Raw genomic sequence first — 20,322 nt, forward strand, 5'->3', positions numbered from 1 at the left:
ACATGCAGTCCGTGCTGAACTTTTCTCTGGGTCGCACAGACCCGGAGGAAGGTTTAGGGCTTTGGTCAAGCGCGCGGCGGCGTGTCACCCCCGACCACAAACGGTTTACGCACGGCTGTTAGGGCAGCTCACCGCTCCCGCGGGAGTCGTGTCGGCTGAGGAGAATAAATGTCCCACACCTACATGCGTGACAGCTAACGGGGCTTACGGACAGCTAACGGAGCAGTCTTAGACACACTGAAAACACGTGTGGAAAATGCAACGATAGACGTGTTTAAGATGATCCAGCGCCGCGCCTGGATCGTTGGGGAGACCAGGCGGGGGGGGGGGTAATGAAGGAGAACAGGAAATTGGAGTTGTCCTTAACATCCAATTTAGTTTTAATTTTCCTCTCTCCCTCAGTATGATCTGTGTTATTATATATTTTATGATTATTTTAATGTTTTGTGATGTATGTAGCCTTTTTTAATGAATTGGTATTTTAAATTATATTGATTGATCACTGAACTACAAAAACCATCAGGACACATGTCCCATAATGCATTGTTTTGTAGTCTGTAGGGCAGCTTTCAGTCAGTGCAGTCCTAAATTTCCAGCTGCGTTCGCTCAGGTTGGGGCCTTGCTCCCACCCCTTTCTCTGATATTTTTGTTTTGATTGACAGGAGATGTTGGAGCAAAAACAAAAATATAGGTCTCACACCAGGTGATATGTGCAGCGTTGCGTCCATCTGGGTGACCTCAAACACGCTTATTACACATCTTGGCTGCACTTATTTGGTGTCACCAACATACATTTCCATCTGTTTTCTTTACTTATTTGTACTGTCATGACAGCGATGCTTTTGTCAGTTTACCTTGTTGTTGCATTTTCAAAAGTGCAGATTAAAATGTGACACTGAATTTGAAACAGCACATTGTAATTTCTGCATCTATTATTAAAGTATTTATTAGTAATACAGTGGAAATTAGTAGATTTGGTTAGAATGTTGATTTACGGTATGCGCCCCTAAATTTTCTGGTTGTGCCCCTAAAATTTTCAGTTGGGGGCCACTGTGCTCCTAGTGAAAAAAGTTAGTCTGGAGCCCTGCTTATGATGAAGAAATGAAAAGAGAAAACAAGTGTTTATTCTGGAGATGTCAGCAGATCAGTGCAGCAGATTCCCATAGTATCATCTCTCCCTCCAATGGTCAATAGTATTGTAGCCATCCCTTCACCTCCACAAGCAGACGTCTTCTACTTAGCACAAGCAGTGCAAGACAGTATTGCAATGAACAGACTGCCAATGCCAGAGCCTGCTATTTTCACAGGTGACCCAATACAGTTCATCGAATGGAAAGCTGCATTTTCTGCCCTCATAGATAAAAAGAACATTTCACCTGCTGACAAGCTGCACTATTTAAAGAAATATGTTGGAGGACCAGCTCAAAAGGCACTTGATGGCATATTTTACAGAAATGACAGTGATGCATACAAGGATGCATGGGAACGTCTCAATGAAAGATATGGTCAGCCATTTGTTCTGCAAAGAGCATTCAGAGAAAGGCTTGCAAACTGGCCCAAACTGCAAACTAAAGATGCTGCAGGCTTCAGAGCATTTGCTGATTTCATCCAGACATGTCATGAGGCTATGCCCCACATTAAAGGCTTAAGCATTCTCAACGATTGCGAAGAGAACCAAAAACTTGTGCAAAAGCTACCAGACTGGGCAGCTGCAAGATGGAATCGTCAAGCTACTCAGTTCCATGCACTCCGGTCATCAGATACAACTGCAGGTAAAATTCAAAGGGACAAAAGACCAGCTTGTAATGTTCTGCATACAGAGACATCAACAGAAAAACAAAATGCCAGAATGACAGAACAGAAAAGACCCAATGTAAGACTCTCATGCATGCTTTGTCAAGATGAAGGGCACAAGCTTCACAGTTGCTCACAGTTTAAAGGGAAATCACTCGATGAAAGGAGGAAATACATAAAGGAGAAAAAACTGTGTTATGGCTGTCTGAAACCTGGACACAGTGCAAAGGACTGCCGCAATAGGCACGTGTGCGAAATATGCAAGAAGAAACATCCCACATGTCTCCACGACTTCAACTATGAAAAGGAAAAAGAAGTTACAAATCCAAATCAGAGCAATGCAGAACAGACTGCAACCACCCTATCTCTCAACGCTAAGACTGACGAACAAGCGAGCACTTCCATGATTGTACCAGTATGGGTTTCCTCAGAGCTCCAGCCAGGTACAGAACAACTTGTCTATGCACTTTTAGACACCCAAAGTGACACAGTGTTCATTGATGAAGATATTTCAAACCGTCTCAAAACCAAGTCCACTCCAGTAAGGTTGAAGTTAACAACAATGCTTGGTAAAGATGCTGTTATGACAAGTAAACGTGTCTCAGGTCTCAAGGTAAGAGGCTACAACTCCTCAGATTTAACCGAACTCCCTCCTGCTTACACTAAAGACTGTATCCCAGTGAACCGCGCACACATTCCTTCCTGTGAAACAGCAAGGCAGTGGAATCATCTCAAGGTAATAGTAAATGAGATTCCCCCACAGTTGGAATGTGAAGTAGGACTGTTGATTGGATATAATTGTTCCAAGGCACTGGCTCCAAGGCAGGTAATCTTAGGAGGTGAGGACGAGCCTTATGCAGTTCGTACAGCATTAGGTTGGAGCATTGTAGGCCCCACAGTTTCAAGCAATACCACACTAACCAGCTCATCTATATGCCACAGAGTTACAGTCAAGGAACTCCCCGAAGTTACTCCAGCAGAAGCTCTCAAGATTCTGGAATTTGACTTCAGGGATGACAATAAGGAAGACAGGTCAGTGTCACAGGATGACATTTTCTCTATTAACACACTCAAGGAAGGCATTTACAAAAATAAGGCAGGACATTTTGAAATGCCGCTCCCATTCAAGGAAAGACCACACTTGCCGGACAACAAACACATGGCTACTGTCCGACTTGAAAATCTCAAAGGTAAACTACTGAAAAATCCAAAGTACAAGGAACAATATACAAAGTTCACGAGTGAGGTAATACAAAACGGTGATGCTGAAGAAGCACATAGTGAAGCAAAGGAAGGAGAAAAGTGGTATATTCCCCATCACGGGGTATATCACCCTCAAAAACCAGACAAGCTCAGAGTTGTCTTCGATGCCTCAGCAAAGTACAAAGAAAGCAGCCTCAACGAGCATTTGCTATCAGGCCCAGACCTGCTAAACAATCTATACGGTGTTTTACTCAGATTCAGAAGACACCAAGTGGCATTGTTGTGTGACATTGAGAAAATGTTCCACCAGTTTCATGTGCATGAAGGTGACAGAGACTATTTAAGATTTCTATGGTGGAAAAATGGAAACCTAAGTGCTCAGCCAGAAGAGTATAGACTGAAAGTGCATCTCTTCGGTGCAACATCCTCACCAGGATGTGCCAATTATGGCTTAAAACATCTTGCCAAGGAGAACGAGGCTCTGTTCCCTCTGGCTTCACAGTTCATCATGAAGGATTTCTATGTGGACGACGGAGTGACAAGCACTACAAGTATTAAGGAGGCCATTCAGTTGGCAACAGAGGCTCAACAACTGTGTGCATCCGGTGGCCTCAGACTGCACAAGTTTGTAAGTAATGAAAAATCTGTGTTGAAAAGCATTCCTCAATCAGAATGTGCTGTACCAAAGCAAGATTGTGAGTTATCCTTTAATGACTCTAACATTGAAAGAGCACTAGGCATACACTGGCACATTGATTCAGACAGTCTCAGATTTCGTCTTCTCCCCAGCGAGCAAACTGCCTCAAGGAGGGGCATCTTGTCAACGGTCGCATCACTGTATGACCCACTGGGACTTGTCTCCCCATTTGTACTCACAGGTAAAAGAGTGCTGCAAGAAACATGTAAACAAGGGATATGATGGGATGAACCCCTTCCTTCGGGACTCAAACCAGTGTGGGACAGCTGGAAAAATGACTTGATAAATTTAGGGAAAATTTCAATTCCACGCTGTTATGTTCCCAAAGACTTTGGTCAGATAGTGAAAACTGAACTGCATCATTTTTCTGATGCTAGCTCCTATGATTATGGTCAGTGTTCATATCTGAGACAAGTTAACAAAGATTGTGATGTACATTGTGCTCTAGTTACAGCAAAGGGCAGAGTCGCTCCAATTAAAGTCACAACAATACCAAGGCTTGAATTGACAGCTGCCGTTGTCTCAATTACTGTAAGTAATATGCTAAAGAATGAGCTTGGATTGTCACAGGCAGATGAGTATTTCTGGACAGATTCCAAAGTAGTTTTGGGATACATAAGTAATGAAGCACGCCGTTTTCATACATTTGTATCAAACAGAGTTCAAAAAATAAGGCTGAACAGCTCTCCCCAGCAATGGAGATATGTCCCTTCAGATCAAAACCCAGCAGATATTGCTTCCAGAGGTTCCACTGCAAATCAGCTCATTGCATCAGACTGGTTTAAAGGGCCGCATTTCCTCTGGGAAAGGGAGATACCACCCCCTGTGGAAGTTGACAAGAACATTCCCCTTGGTGATCCAGAAGTCAAAAAGGTACAAGCGCTGAACACACTCAAAACAGAACACATATGTTTATCAGACAAGCTGATCAAGTTTTCCTCTTGGTACAAAGCCACTCAAGCCATATCTCGACTCATGCGCTTCATAAGGAAGGACAAAGCAACAAAACATAGTACGGTACAGGAAAGAGAGAAGGCACAATGTGTTATTCTGAAGGACTTACAAGCTACTGCTTTTGCAGAAGAGATAAAAACACTCAGAAATGGAAATCCACTTCCTTGCAAAAGTAAACTGTATGCAATAGATGCCTATCTTGACAACGATGGACTCTTAAAGGTGGGAGGAAGGATGAAAAACGCTTCATTCTAAAGTGCTTTGAAACATCCGGTCATAGTCCCAAAGAATCACCATGTCACAAAACTTCTGATAGCTCATTTTCACAACAAAGTGCAGCATCAGGGAAAAGGACAAACAATTAATGAGATCAGATCAAATGGATTCTGGATTCCAGGCATCAACAAAGCAGTTGCATCTTTTGTGCATAAATGTGTAAAGTGTGGTAAACTAAGGAGAGGCACTGAAGAACAAAAAATGGCTGATCTTCCACCAGAACGATTGGATCCATCACCACCGTTTACATATTGCGGAATGGACTGTTTTGGACCCTTTTTAACTAAACAAGCTCGCAAGGTGCATAAGCGTTATGGACTTCTTTTCACTTGCCTTTGCTGCAGAAGGGTTCACATAGAAATGTTGGATGACATGACCACAGACGCCTTCATTAATGGACTCCGCTGCTTCATAGCAATAAGAGGAGCAGTAAGAGAAATAAGGTGCGATCAAGGAAGCAACTTCATTGGAGCAAAAAATGAACTGAAAGAATGCTTGAAACAAGTCGATTCTGAAAGACTAGTCACATTTTTAGCTGAGAAACAGTGTGATATCATTCTCCACACTCCCCATTCAAGCCATACAGGAGGCGTATGGGAAAGACAAATCAGGACAATTCGAAACGTTCTTCGCTCATCAGCATCACTTTCCTCAGGCAGAATGGACGACGCATCCTTAAGGACATTCTTTTAAGAGGCAATGGCTATTGTAAACAGCAGGCCTCTTACAGTGGACAATCTAAGTGACCCTAACAGCCCAGAACCCTTGACACCAAATCATCTCCTTACTATGAAGTCCAACGTTGCACTGCCACCTCCAGGTAAATTCATCAGAGAGGACATGTATGCTCGCAAAAGGTGGAGACGAGTCCAGTACTTAACAGAACAGTTTTGGTCACGCTGGAAAAGGGAATATCTTGCCAACATTACAACAAGGCAGAAATGGCACACTCCACTGAGAAACCTGAAAGTTGGAGATATTGTCATGGAAAAGTCGGATGAGCTGCCTCGCAATGAATGGAGATTAGCAAGAGTAATGGACACTACAACGGACAAGGATGGACTTGTGAGAAAGGTGAAGATTCGCTACGGAGAGAGGAAAACTGAAAAGGGATATAGTTCCGGAAAACAGTCAATCCTTGATCGCCCAGTGCAAAGATTGATTTTGCTTGTAGAGACTGAGTAAGATTAACTTAAGTGTATTTAATGTTACAGTTTATGGGTCATTGCTACATTTGTAAATCATTCTCGCTCGTTTTTAGTTTGTAGATACGCTCGATTGATTTGGTGGGAGTGTAAATGACCTCTAGATTCAGCCTATTATAGTTTTATTTTTGTAATTCTCCCATTTTGGATAACATGGTTGTGGCTCTTATTTTGAAGGACGCGCTAAACCGGAAGTCATCACGCAAGCGAACGTGAAGGCTGCATGTGCTTCGTATCAGCCAAAACGGTTATAAAAGTGTTAAAAGTTTAAAAGAAACGAAAGTTTACAATATCCCAGAGCACCTGGTTGATGAGGGGACAAGGTTTGTAATTTTTATGTTTTGGCAATTTAGTTCTGTGTTTTCACATAATTTTACATTGTCAGCACATTTTGTTTGCCCACTAGGTGGCACTGTAATGTCAAGTTAATGCTGAGTCAGTTTGAAATGAATGCTAATATTAGGATTTATTTTATGTTTATACAGAAGGAAACGTAATTTTATTGTTAAATGATTTTGTTGAAAATTCAGTTACATTAGTTTATTTGCATCAGAGGTTAAACATCTTAAGGTAATAAATTAATGGTTTAAAGTGTTGAAAGTAATGAATAAAACAAAAGGGTTGAAATGGTGAATACAACGGTAAGAGATTTAAAATATATTTGTATTTTTTTTGTAGCTCTTACGGTGTGTTCACACACACGGTGAAATAAAGGGTTGTGAACCATCAGTTTGAGAGACCATCTTTTCAACCGGGATGCTACACTGCATGCTGCACAGAAAGCCTGTTAGGGATGTTTAAGTTACATGTGCATGTCCCTCACGTGCAGCTGGGAAAGAAGAAAGGAGACAGGGTGTAGTTTGGATGGACATGCTACTGACACTGTCATGTCACCTGCACACCCCGTGTGTAGCATTTGCACATGGTCAGTTAGGAGCCAGTCCGACACCTTACCACCAACCATAGGATGTAACATAAGGACATACAAACAGCATGACCTGTACAGGTGTGTATGACGTACATTATCCTGCGCCCTCCCTTCTTAAAATACAGCCGCTCCTCTCTACAACGCGAAAACCTGCCACATCATCTGCAGTTTGTGGCTTCATTGAATTCGGAAAAGCAGCACCTCTGCTTTGAAACAGAGAAAGATGGAGAGCCCCCTCAGGGCAGGACCAAGTCCCTCCCAGGTGGAGGACTCTCATTGGGTTTGAGTCTGGGTCTGCTCCTGCGTCTCTGGATTCCTTAAATCCAACCAAACGGATGGATTATTCACAGAATTTGGACCCTGAAATCCAATTTTCCCCAAAATAAGCCTGACTTTCTTCCAGGAAACAAGCTCCTCTTAAATAAATTGAACTTTTCTGTTCATTATTCAACTTTCTTTGTGCAAAACAGTCTTCTTAAAAAGTTAAACCCATTTCCAGTTTTTCTCTCTCTAATGTTTGAGTCTTTACCAGCTCAGCCTGAACAGCTCGGACTTTCTGACATTTTGGATTTGAGTCAGTGACCTCTGGGATTTTTCAGTTTCTAACTAGCCCACCTGGGGGGCTAAAAATACACGCCAAGGTCTCATTAGAGGCGGAGCTGGAGGGATGTGGCAGAGTTTGCACGTCTGTTTCCGGCATGTCAGACCAAGCGGAGCTCCCCAGGACCTGGGCCCCGTTATTCCCACTGAGCTGCAGCTCTAATGAGCCCGACTCCCACCAGCACGGCCGACGCGTCACACACAGACCAGGTGGAAGACAGAACTGTGACACAATTATTTCTGAGTCCAGGCCTCTGTCTGCAACAATCTGAATGAACTAGCAACCTTTTAGCTACAAACACCTGACTTCATAGAGCCAAAGTGGGATTTTTCTTTTTTAATAAACTATATATTAAATATTTTTAATTGTGTTCTTTATGAGTTTGTGTTTTATTTTGAAGGCACGTGCCCTTCTTCCTGTTTGCTCGCTTTCCCCGCACCCCCTTACTGCTGATCAGGTGGTTAAGGGTGGAACACACCTGATGCAGGTGTGAAGACCATGGATGTCCAGTAAGTAAAGTGAGGAAAATACTTTCTGTGTCCTTAACCCTTGTGCTATCTTAGATGACCCCACCCTTGCATTGACGTGTTATTCCCACCATGAAATAAGGTGGAAAGATTTCATGTAATCCATGGACACCAGTGAAGATCACAAATCATTGAAGAAAAAAGGTTCAGAGCACTGTCTAGTGGGTCTAGATGACCCAACTCCCAATGTTAAAGTGCCTAGGATAGCACAAGGGTTAAACATCCCCCGGCAGTCTATGCCTATGGTAGAACTACTGAAGGCGTAGATTGGGGTCATCCTCGCCATCCTGAACTATGGGCTTCATCAATGATCTATCAAATAGCCTTCAAGAAAGAAATATTAGACTTTTTGTGAAACCTTGAAATGCACTAAAGACCAGTTAAAGTTCTGTTTTGTTTAGAGAGTTTTTCCTGTAGCTTTTCAAAATAAAACGTTTTAAGGTTATACATTTTTTTCCCTCCTTTCTCTACCAATGCTAAGTGTTTAACTGTAAATGTGATTTAAACAATCACATCACTAAATTCGTAACAGAATGATGATTTCATGAGACATACTCTTCACGCTCACAGGAAAAATTGGAAAAGGAGCTCAGACCTCCTCTAAAGTGGGCTCTGTGAGCAAAGCGGTGGGGGTCCAGCCTCTCAGATGAGAAGGGATTACCTCTGACAGCTTTGGATCAGCCTCCTGCACTGTTCACTTACTTCTGGAAAAGGAGATTCTCCGAACGCGACGACAAACCTCGGCTGTGTGCTGCTCGTACCAGAGATGGCTATCAGAACAGATCCTGGAAAACAGACACATATGGATGCTCAGGTCACCACAAGAACTGCTGCATTTTGAAATAAAATCTTTTTTCTTTTTTCTATGCCATATTTTCCACACTACGAGGTGCACGTAAAAGCCTAGATTTTTTTAGAAAAATAATCCATAGTGCCCTATATATGCATTTATTCTGGTGGTATTTACTGATGTTAAAGCGATTTTGAGAGAAACACAGCGTTCTGTCAAAATGTCCGTTTTTTCTTCTTATGACATGCAAACAAGGTTTGACTTTATTGTAAATACACTAATGTGGCTAACGAGATACAGTGTTGGACTTTTCTTTTTGTTTCTGATTTTGTTTTTTTTACGTGTTACTAATAGGGTTGGGTGTTAGCATAGTCCCAGTAACATTGGTTTTAGCTTAGTTTTGCACCTGAGTGGGGAGGGCGGGGTTGCTGCATGGTCTTCAGGGCTTGGGCGTAGGGGGTGTGGATGGCACAATTGGGTGGGCTGGCCTGGCTTGGGGGGTGGTCTCTTTGCTTGCACTGGCGCAGGGCCCCAATTGGGCAGGGGTGCTGTCTGTAGGAGAGAGGGGGGTCTACTATCGGTACAGGACCTTGGAGGTGGCGGGTTGGGGTCTCCACTGAGGCAGCCCTACCTGTCCCCACTGTCCTGTCAGTGCCTGACCAGAGCTCTCGCAGGGGCGGCGCTTGGGGGCTGGGGCCTTGCCTACTGGGACCGGCTCTTCCTTGGCTCCTCTCTCTTTTTATGGGGTGGGGGGTGTTGGGCCTGGGGGTTGGCTCCTCATGCGATTGGGCCCCTGGGCTGGAGAGACTTGGAGCCCAATGCTGGATGGGGCTGGGGGGTGGTTGTTTTACCAATCGGGGGTCAGTCTGGCAGCTGTGTCCGACCAACCATCTTTCCTCATACGACCACTAATAAAGGCAATATGGGGGTGGTGGTGGTGGTGTAGGGGGTTCAAGCCTCCAATGGAACTTGGGGGAGGAGCAACTTGGCAGTAGTCCCCCTCCCATGGTTGCTGCATGGATTTGGGCCCCTTCCTTTTCATTTTTATTTGCAACTATGAAGGACCCTTTTTGATGCCCAATACACAGTACTTTACGCTGGTTTTCCTGGCGATTTATGATCCTTTAGACTTCCCATAGAGTAAATGTAACATGGCATTAAATTAAAAAAGTGAAAATTTCCTGTCTGTTAAAAGTAAAAGTACCACCTGAGAAGAAGCCTGAGCACCATAAAGTCTGCAGATGTAGCTGCTGGGAGGTGTGACATGCAGGTGTGGAAACCTTTTCGTGCGTGTTCTCTGGCTGCACAGACACTGCGAGAAGAACTTGCAGAGCTCAAAGATGCAGGGCTGCAGCTTGTGGGCACTGACCACCGTGGTGCTGCCGGGTTGGGTGCTGCCGTTTGGCGCCGGCCTTCTCCAGGGACAACCTCCAAAACAGACGGGTGGAGACGCCACGTCAGCCACAGATCATAATGCTGAGGTTCAACGTCCGCACCAGTTTTTAATGAAAGTTTGGGATCACAATAACCGTCCTGATTCACTCTAACCTATAATGTACCTCAGTGAAATTATTTAGCGGGATTACATGGATGGTGGATAAAGGAAGGCATGGGAACTTCTTCCCTGAATTTAGATTTGGTCGTAGAAGAATTCGTGGGAAAATGAGGAGCCGACTGAGGCTGCGACACTTGAACCCTCTATGGGTTCCTTTAAAGACAGAGCGTGTCCTCGGATCACCTCCAACACAACTGAAGCACAAAAAGAGCCGCAGAGGTTGTGGCTTCATGAGCTGCAGCTGCATGCGTGCAGAGCTGCAGCTGCATGCCTGCAGAGCTGCACCTGCATGCATGCAGAGCTGGAGATGCATGTGTTTTGCTGCACTCTGCACGCTAATGACAATTTACACATGAGGCTCATGTTTGATTGTTGCTAGGCAGAAAGTATGGGGAGGGGGTGAGAACTCTTTCTAAATCTGAGTTCTTACTGCCATCTAGCGGTCAGACTGCCAAACCTCAGATTTAATTTGTTCAAAATTGTCTGGACATGTGCACCGCCACTTCCTACAGTTCCTACAGTAAACCTTGACCATCTCAGCAATAATCAAGCATGGTGGTGTAAGTATCACGGTGTGGGGCTACACTGATTAAACCTCAAATTCTGTCTTTTTATTAGCTGTTAACAAAGTTCATGAAAATCTGGGTTTTCTAACAAAATCATGATTTTTTGAATTAATCAATGCGATCGATGGTTCTGGAGAGTTCTGTATAATCTTGATTTCAGATTCTGTTTTTAGTGTTTACTTCTGCTAAGAGCAGATTTTTAAAAACAAAACCATTGTTTATTACATTTTATAGAAAGATCTGCTTATACTTTAAGTCGCTGAAATTTATGAAAAACAAAAAGAAAAAAACTCTGCTGTCATTTTTTACTGCAAATTTATCGTTTTTATTTTTATTTTTTTAACAAACCTAAATGTTTTAGCTGCAATCTCCATACATTCATGCTGTCTGCATTTTACCACACATCTTGTTGTTTCCCGGGTCTCATGTCGGTGCTTTTTACCCTCTGATCATGCTCACGTCCAGGGAGGCAGCTGGCGTTGCCATGGTTACTATCTCCTACATGGCTTTCCTCCGTCTCCCCAAGCCATGCTCCAGCACACACACTCACGCGAGCAGCACACCTTTCTCCCGTGCTAAAATTGAATCTGTCAGAAATGACAGCAAATGGGTTGGATGCTGGCTCTCCTGATGGGGGAGTCAAGTTGACCTCCCCTTGCAGCCCCCACCTATCAGTAATGGTTCAGATAGATTTCAGTGTCAGTTTTATGTGTTGACAGAAACGGTTGTGTTCTCGTCTTTTGACCTGTGACCTCTCCTTCTCAGGTCAGACCCTTGAGGTCCAGTGTTGTCAGATTGGGCCATTTCCTGCCTAATTAGGAGGTTTTGGTTCTGAATTTGTGGGCGGGTGAACATAATTTTGACAGGTTTGGTTATTGAAATACATTTCAACCAGGGATGTGTGATCAGGGGAGGCAAGTGAGGCAGTGCTTCACTTGACATCCTCACTTGACAACATAAGATGTATTCCAATAATAAAATTTATATAAATGATTTTTTAATGTATGCTTCCTATCCTTTTAATCATTTTTATCCAGAAAATCTCTGCATATTTCCTGTTCAAATACAGTGTTAGCTGTGAGGCAGCTCTGAGCTTCTTCCAATGGCGATCAAAATGTAAAGGAATAAATAATGGATGATCAGTTTTGGACCAACACATTTTTGTTGAGGCTGAAAGGCTTCTAAAACTAAAAAGATAGGGAGGACTTTAACGATAGAGTCATGTAGATTTTGTCCAGGAGAGGCTTTTTGTGTGTCTGTGTGTGTGTATTCTTCATGGTGCTGTCTCTGTGTTGTAGTCTATCTGTAGCGTTCACTTTGGTGTTTTTTTGCTGAACCGCTGGACATTTTTTGTTCTCCTTTGGTCCAACATGGTCCTGCTAAGTTCATAAAAAGATGGTCATATGAAACTTAATCCGTAGTAGGTAAATATTATTTGGATCACGTGTTTGTAAATACTCACAACAGGTTATATCATTTTTGATGAACTTCTTGGTGTTATCTTAAGTTTGTGATATTTTTTGGATCTACAATGCAAATAAAGAGCTCTCAATTGAAATAAATAATGTCTTAATCAAAAGTGTTACAGAAATCAAATTCTTGTTTGTTTGTTTCAGTTTTTGTTGCAACTCCTCTTAATCTGGAAATACCTTTGTTCTCTCTTCCCAGAAGGTCCGTCACCTCCTGGTGGACCAAGGAGAAATTGCCACAGACTCTCAAAGAACTTTTATGTCTTTATGTGATGTTCAAAAAATGTTCAAATATTCAAATATTAAAGAAAATGTATAAAGAAACTCTTATTTCAGGATATGAAGATAAGAGGATTTAAGGATCATCAGGTGTTTGAATAATTCCAAATACATGTGTGAACTTCATTGTGGTGAAATAATCAAAGCTCTTTTAATCACAACCAATGAGTGTTACATTGTAATGTGCAATAATGATTACTGAAAGGTTTGAATTACAACCAATAAGCTATTGATTTTGTTTACTTGATCTGCAATGTGTAGCAATAATTACTGGTTTAGTGTTATCATGTGTTCTAATGATAATCAATGATTATTACATAATGGTTACCATTACTGTTTACTGAAAGCATGAATGAATGTTTTCTAAAGATAATCAATCATTACTAGGAACTGGATTTTGTTACTTGAAGACAATCTATCTGATCAAAACCGGATTTAAAACACTGTAAAACTATCAAATGAATGAACTCAGTAGGGGTGGGATTATATAAACGTGCTTCTTCCTACTCCTTTTCAAGCAATAAATCAAACTCTACTTATACTTTAGATAATAATCACTGTATTAATTTAGCAAATGTGTTATAAGTGACATTTTGGTTTTGTTTTATTTTCTGTCTTTTTAATCTATGCATTTCATCATTTCTGTATTGAGTTTGATAAATATGTGTAAATTCTTTATTGCTTTGACTACAATGCTTGAAATAAATCAATAAATCAAATCAAATCAAATTAAGGTTGAGTCATAGCAGCTTGACTCAAAAACGTTTGGCCGCGTTTAGCCTCACCAGGTAAATTTGTTGCCTCTCTCACCTGTGTTGCAACCTTCATAGCAGCTGCTGTCCAGCCAATCATTGCCAGAAAGTCACCAGAGCCTGTGACTCCCCAGCCAGGGTGGGTTTCCCTGTTTTACTCGCCTGAAAAACGCTCTTCTTCTGGTGAGACTGTTTAGACAATGTTTTGGTTTTGGATTACAGAACATTTGGATTATCTTGACCATGTAGTTGAACTATTAGTCCCCACCAGATACTACCTTCATCACACAAGTGAGTGACGTTCAGCCTTTGCAGTTTTTGTTGCAACTCCTCTTAATCTGGAAATACCTTTGTTCTCTCTTCCAAGAAGGTCCGTCACCTCCTGGTGGACCAAGGAGAAATTGCCACAGACTCTCAAAGAACTTTTATGTCTTTATGTGATTATTCATATTTTGCTCAACTAATTCTGAGCAGTGAGTGAATCATTCGCTTCCTGCTCACTTTTCAGATGACTTTTGGGCTGGAAAACCGGAACTCCATCTGGCAACACTGCCTTAATTTTCTAACGCTTGAAACTGTGACACAACATCAGACTGAAGGATAAACGCAGCTTTCTGCTGCATCAGTTTAGATTATTTCCACTATTGAGTGAAAATCCTGCAGGAGGATTGCGGTTGGAGAGTGGTGAACGTTTACCTGCTTCCTCTGTTTGCACCAACGTGCTGGACGCTGTCGTTCTCCTGCCGGTGCTCCTCCTGGATGCCTTGGAAGTGGCTGTTGACTGGACGGGTGGGAATCTGGTTGCTACAGCAGCAGCAGCAGCAGAGGTTTGTTGAACCGCTGTCCTCGCTGCTGCTGTCACCAGAGAGGGACCAGGACCTGGTGTGTGTGGTTCTGAGGTGAGCTGGGAGGAGGTTGCAGGTGTACTTCTTGGGCCTGGGGCGGCTGAAGAAGAGGAGGAGCTCCATCGCTGAGGATTTGTGTCCGAGGATCCAGCTGTTGTTGTTCTGGGATGTGAAGCTGAAGTTTTGGTTTCCACTGATGGCGTGCTAAACTTTCCGGTTGTCCGTGGCGTCTCCTGCCTTCTAGTTGTGGGAGTCTGGGGCACGAAGGTCGTGGGAGATCGTCGTGCTGTGACCTCATTTGTCGTCACAGATTTTTGTTCCAGAGTGACTGTTGAAGCTGAACATCAGCGACATGAAGAAAATAAAAGGAAAAGGTATTTTTGATCCTCAAGCAAATTTCATTAAATGTGAGTTTCTACTTAAATAAACATTGTTAAAGATTAAATCTACAGAGTTCAGGCTTTACATTGTTTTATCACAGAAAAATAAAAAATTGAATTGAGGCAGTGCTTCAGCTGTCATCCTCACTTGACAACATAGGATTTTTGCTAATAATAAAATTTATATAAATGATTTTTTAATGTATGTTTCCTATCCTTTTAATCATTTTTATCCAGAAAATCTCTGCATATTTCCTGTTGAAATACAGTGTTAGCTGTGAGGCAGCTCTGAGCTTTTTCCAATGGCGATCAAAATGTGAAGGAATAAATATTGGATGATCAGTTTTGGACCAACACATTTTTATTGAGACTGAAAGGCTTCTAAAACTAAAAAGATAGGGAGGACTTTAACGATAGAGTCATGTAGATTTTGTCCAGGAGAGGCTTTTTGTGTGTCTGTGTGTGTGTATTCTTCATGGTGCTGTCTCTGTGTTGTAGTCTCTCTGTAGCGTTCACTTTGGTGTTTTTTTGCTGAACCGCTGGACATTTTTTGTTCTCCTTTGGTCCAACATGGTCCTGCTAAGTTCATAAAAAGATGGTCATATGAAACTTAATCCGTAGTAGGTAAATATTATTTGGATCACGTGTTTGTAAATACTCACAACAGGTTATATCATTTCTGATGAACTTCTTGGTGTTATCTTAAGGTTGTGATGTTTTTTGGAAACTACATTGAAATAAAGAGCTCTCAATTGAAATAAATAATGTCTTAATCAAAAGTGTTACAGAAATCAAATTTTTAGGGTTTTTTATTGATGACAAACTAAGTTGGAAGCCACACATCAGACACATACAAACTAAAGTCTCAAAAAGTATTTCAATCGTAAATAAATCTAAACATATGTTAGGATACAACAGTAGATATTTATTGTACTGTTCTTTAATATTACCATATTTCACCTACTGTATAGAAATTTGGGGGAATAATTACAAGAGCTCACTACATCCTCTCTTTTTACTTCAAAAACGAGCCGTCAGAATTGTACATAAAGCCGGATATCTTGATCATACAAACAATTTATTCTATCAATCTAGACTTTTAAAACTGTATGACCTTGTGGATTTTTACACTGCGCAACTTTTATACAGAGCCAGCTGGAAACTGTTACCATCCAACATCCAAAAACAGTTCTTAGAAAATGAAGGAGGCTACAGACTGAGGGGAATTAGGAACTTCAAGATCAAACTGATAAGAACCACAAAAAAGGTTTCTGTGTCGGTGTGTGGCACTAAGCTTTGGAACAGTTTAAGTAATGAGCTCAAAAAATGTTCAAATATTCAAATATTAAAGAAAATGTATAAAGAAACTCTTATTTCAGGATATGAAGATAAGAGGAGTTAAGGATCAACACGTGTTTGAATAATTCCAAATACATGTGTGAACTTCATTGTGGTGAAATAATCAAAGCTCTTTTAATCACAACCAATGAGTGTTACATTGTAATGTGCAATAATGATTACTGAAAGGTTTGAATTACAACCAATAAGCTATTGATTTTGTTTACTTGATCTGCAATGTGTAGCAATAATTACTGGTTTAGTGTTATCATGTGTTCTAATGATAATCAATGATTATTACATAATGGTTACCATTACTGTTTACTGAAAGCATGAATGAATGTTTTCTAAAGATAATCAATCATTACTAGGAACTGGATTTTGTTACTTGAAGACAATCTATCTGATCAAAACCGGATTTAAAACACTGTAAAACTATCAAATGAATGAACTCAGTAGGGGTGGGATTATATAAACGTGCTTCTTCCTACTCCTTTTCAAGCAATAAATCAAACTCTACTTATACTTTAGATAATAATCACTGTATTAATTTAGCAAATGTGTTATAAGTGACATTTTGGTTTTGTTTTATTTTCTGTCTTTTTAATCTATGCATTTCATCATTTCTGTATTGAGTTTGATAAATATGTGTAAATTCTTTATTGCATTGACTACAATGCTTGAAATAAATCAATAAATCAAATAAATCAAATCAAATCAAATTAAGGTTGAGTCATAGCAGCTTGACTCAAAAACGTTTGGCCGCGTTTAGCCTCACCAGGTAAATTTGTTGCCTCTCTCACCTGTGTTGCAACCTTCATAGCAGCTGCTGTCCAGCCAATCATTGCCAGAAAGTCACCAGAGCCTGTGACTCCCCAGCCAGGGTGGGTTTGCCTGTTTTACTCGCCTGAAAAACGCTCTTCTTCTGGTGAGACTGTTTAGACAATGTTTTGGTTTTGGATTACAGAACATTTGGATTATCTTGACCATGTAGTTGAACTATTAGTCCCCACCAGATACTACCTTCATCACACAAGTGAGTGACGTTCAGCCTTTGCAGTTTTTGTTGCAACTCCTCTTAATCTGGAAATACCTTTGTTCTCTCTTCCAAGAAGGTCCGTCACCTCCTGGTGGACCAAGGAGAAATTGCCACAGACTCTCAAAGAACTTTTATGTCTTTATGTGATTATTCATATTTTGCTCAACTAATTCTGAGCAGTGAGTGAATCATTCGCTTCCTGCTCACTTTTCAGATGACTTTTGGGCTGGAAAACCGGAACTCCATCTGGCAACACTGCCTTAATTTTCTAACGCTTGAAACTGTGACACAACATCAGACTGAAGGATAAACGCAGCTTTCTGCTGCATCAGTTTAGATTATTTCCACTATTGAGTGAAAATCCTGCAGGAGGATTGCGGTTGGAGAGTGGTGAACGTTTACCTGCTTCCTCTGTTTGCACCAACGTGCTGGACGCTGTCGTTCTCCTGCCGGTGCTCCTCCTGGATGCCGTGGAAGTGGCTGTGGACTGGACGGGTGGGAATCTGGTTGCTACAGCAGCAGCAGCAGCAGAGGTTTGTTGAACCGCTGTCCTCGCTGCTGCTGTCACCAGAGAGGGACCAGGACCTGGTGTGTGTGGTTCTGAGGTGAGCTGGGAGGAGGTTGCAGGTGTACTTCCTGGGGCGATTGAAGAGGAGGAGGAGAAGGAGAAGGAGCTCCATTGCCGAGGATTTGTGTCCGAGGATCCAGCTGTTGTTGTTCTGGGATGTGAAGCTGAAGTTTTGGTTTCCACTGATGGCGTGCTAAACCTTCCGGTTGTCCGTGGCGTCTCCTGCCTTCTAGTTGTGGGAGTCTGGGGCACGAAGGTCGTAGGAGATCGTCGTGCTGTGACCTCATTTGTCGTCACAGATTTTTGTTCCAGAGTGACTGTTGAAGCTGAACATCAGCGACATGAAGAAAATAAAAGGAAAAGGTATTTTTGATCCTCAAGCAAATTTCATTAAATGTGAGTTTCTACTTAAATAAACATTGTTAAAGATTAAATCTACAGAGTTCAGGCTTTACATTGTTTTATCACAGAAAAATAAAAAATTGAATTGAGGCAGTGCTTCAGCTGTCATCCTCACTTGACAACATAGGATTTTTGCTAATAATAAAATTTATATAAATGATTTTTTAATGTATGTTTCCTATCCTTTTAATCATTTTTATCCAGAAAATCTCTGCATATTTCCTGTTGAAATACAGTGTTAGCTGTGAGGCAGCTCTGAGCTTTTTCCAATGGCGATCAAAATGTGAAGGAATAAATAATGGATGATCAGTTTTGGACCAACACATTTTTATTGAGACTGAAAGGCTTCTAAAACTAAAAAGATAGGGAGGACTTTAACGATAGAGTCATGTAGATTTTGTCCAGGAGAGGCTTTTTGTGTGTCTGTGTGTGTGTATTCTTCATGGTGCTGTCTCTGTGTTGTAGTCTCTCTGTAGCGTTCACTTTGGTGTTTTTTTGCTGAACCGCTGGACATTTTTTGTTCTCCTTTGGTCCAACATGGTCCTGCTAAGTTCATAAAAAGATGGTCATATGAAACTTAATCCGTAGTAGGTAAATATTATTTGGATCACGTGTTTGTAAATACTCACAACAGGTTATATCATTTCTGATGAACTTCTTGGTGTTATCTTAAGGTTGTGATGTTTTTTGGAAACTACATTGAAATAAAGAGCTCTCAATTGAAATAAATAATGTCTTAATCAAAAGTGTTACAGAAATCAAATTTTTAGGGTTTTTTATTGATGACAAACTAAGTTGGAAGCCACACATCAGACACATACAAACTAAAGTCTCAAAAAGTATTTCAATCGTAAATAAATCTAAACATATGTTAGGATACAACAGTAGATATTTATTGTACTGTTCTTTAATATTACCATATTTCACCTACTGTATAGAAATTTGGGGGAATAATTACAAGAGCTCACTACATCCTCTCTTTTTACTTCAAAAACGAGCCGTCAGAATTGTACATAAAGCCGGATATCTTGATCATACAAACAATTTATTCTATCAATCTAGACTTTTAAAACTGTATGACCTTGTGGATTTTTACACTGCGCAACTTTTATACAGAGCCAGCTGGAAACTGTTACCATCCAACATCCAAAAACAGTTCTTAGAAAATGAAGGAGGCTACAGACTGAGGGGAATTAGGAACTTCAAGATCAAACTGATAAGAACCACAAAAAAGGTTTCTGTGTCGGTGTGTGGCACTAAGCTTTGGAACAGTTTAAGTAATGAGCTCAAAAAATGTTCAAATATTCAAATATTAAAGAAAATGTATAAAGAAACTCTTATTTCAGGATATGAAGATAAGAGGATTTAAGGATCATCAGGTGTTTGAATAATTCCAAATACATGTGTGAACTTCATTGTGGTGAAATAATCAAAGCTCTTTTAATCACCACCAATGAGTGTTACATTGTAATGTGCAATAATGATTACTGAAAGGTTTGAATTACAACCAATAAGCTATTGATTTTGTTTACTTGATCTGCAATGTGTAGCAATAATTACTGGTTTAGTGTTATCATGTGTTCTAATGATAATCAATGATTATTACATAATGGTTACCATTACTGTTTACTGAAAGCATGAATGAATGTTTTCTAAAGATAATCAATCATTACTAGGAACTGGATTTTGTTACTTGAAGACAATCTATCTGATCAAAACCGGATTTAAAACACTGTAAAACTATCAAATGAATGAACTCAGTAGGGGTGGGATTATATAAACGTGCTTCTTCCTACTCCTTTTCAAGCAATAAATCAAACTCTACTTATACTTTAGATAATAATCACTGTATTAATTTAGCAAATGTGTTATAAGTGACATTTTGGTTTTGTTTTATTTTCTGTCTTTTTAATCTATGCATTTCATCATTTCTGTATTGAGTTTGATAAATATGTGTAAATTCTTTATTGCATTGACTACAATGCTTGAAATAAATCAATAAATCAAATAAATCAAATCAAATCAAATTAAGGTTGAGTCATAGCAGCTTGACTCAAAAACGTTTGGCCGCGTTTAGCCTCACCAGGTAAATTTGTTGCCTCTCTCACCTGTGTTGCAACCTTCATAGCAGCTGCTGTCCAGCCAATCATTGCC

At 40.8% G+C, this 20,322-nt stretch overlaps 1 protein-coding gene across 1 annotated transcript in view; it reads right to left on the minus strand.

The window, feature by feature from the left end:
• Positions 1-20,322, minus strand: part of LOC105356161 (mucin-5AC) — a 45,542-nt gene that overhangs the window by 3,687 nt on the left and 21,533 nt on the right. The window contains exons 17-20 of the mRNA XM_023964923.1: positions 17,601-18,092; positions 14,293-14,778; positions 10,256-10,403; positions 8,888-8,970 (exon numbers count right to left, since the gene is read on the minus strand). Of these exons, the coding sequence (XP_023820691.1) occupies positions 8,888-8,970; positions 10,256-10,403; positions 14,293-14,778; positions 17,601-18,092 (1,209 nt within the window). The remainder of the gene's footprint in view (positions 1-8,887; positions 8,971-10,255; positions 10,404-14,292; positions 14,779-17,600; positions 18,093-20,322) is intronic.

Source organism: Oryzias latipes, chromosome 17, assembly GCF_002234675.1.
Source record: "Oryzias latipes chromosome 17, ASM223467v1".
NCBI classification, from domain to species: domain Eukaryota; kingdom Metazoa; phylum Chordata; class Actinopteri; order Beloniformes; family Adrianichthyidae; genus Oryzias; species Oryzias latipes.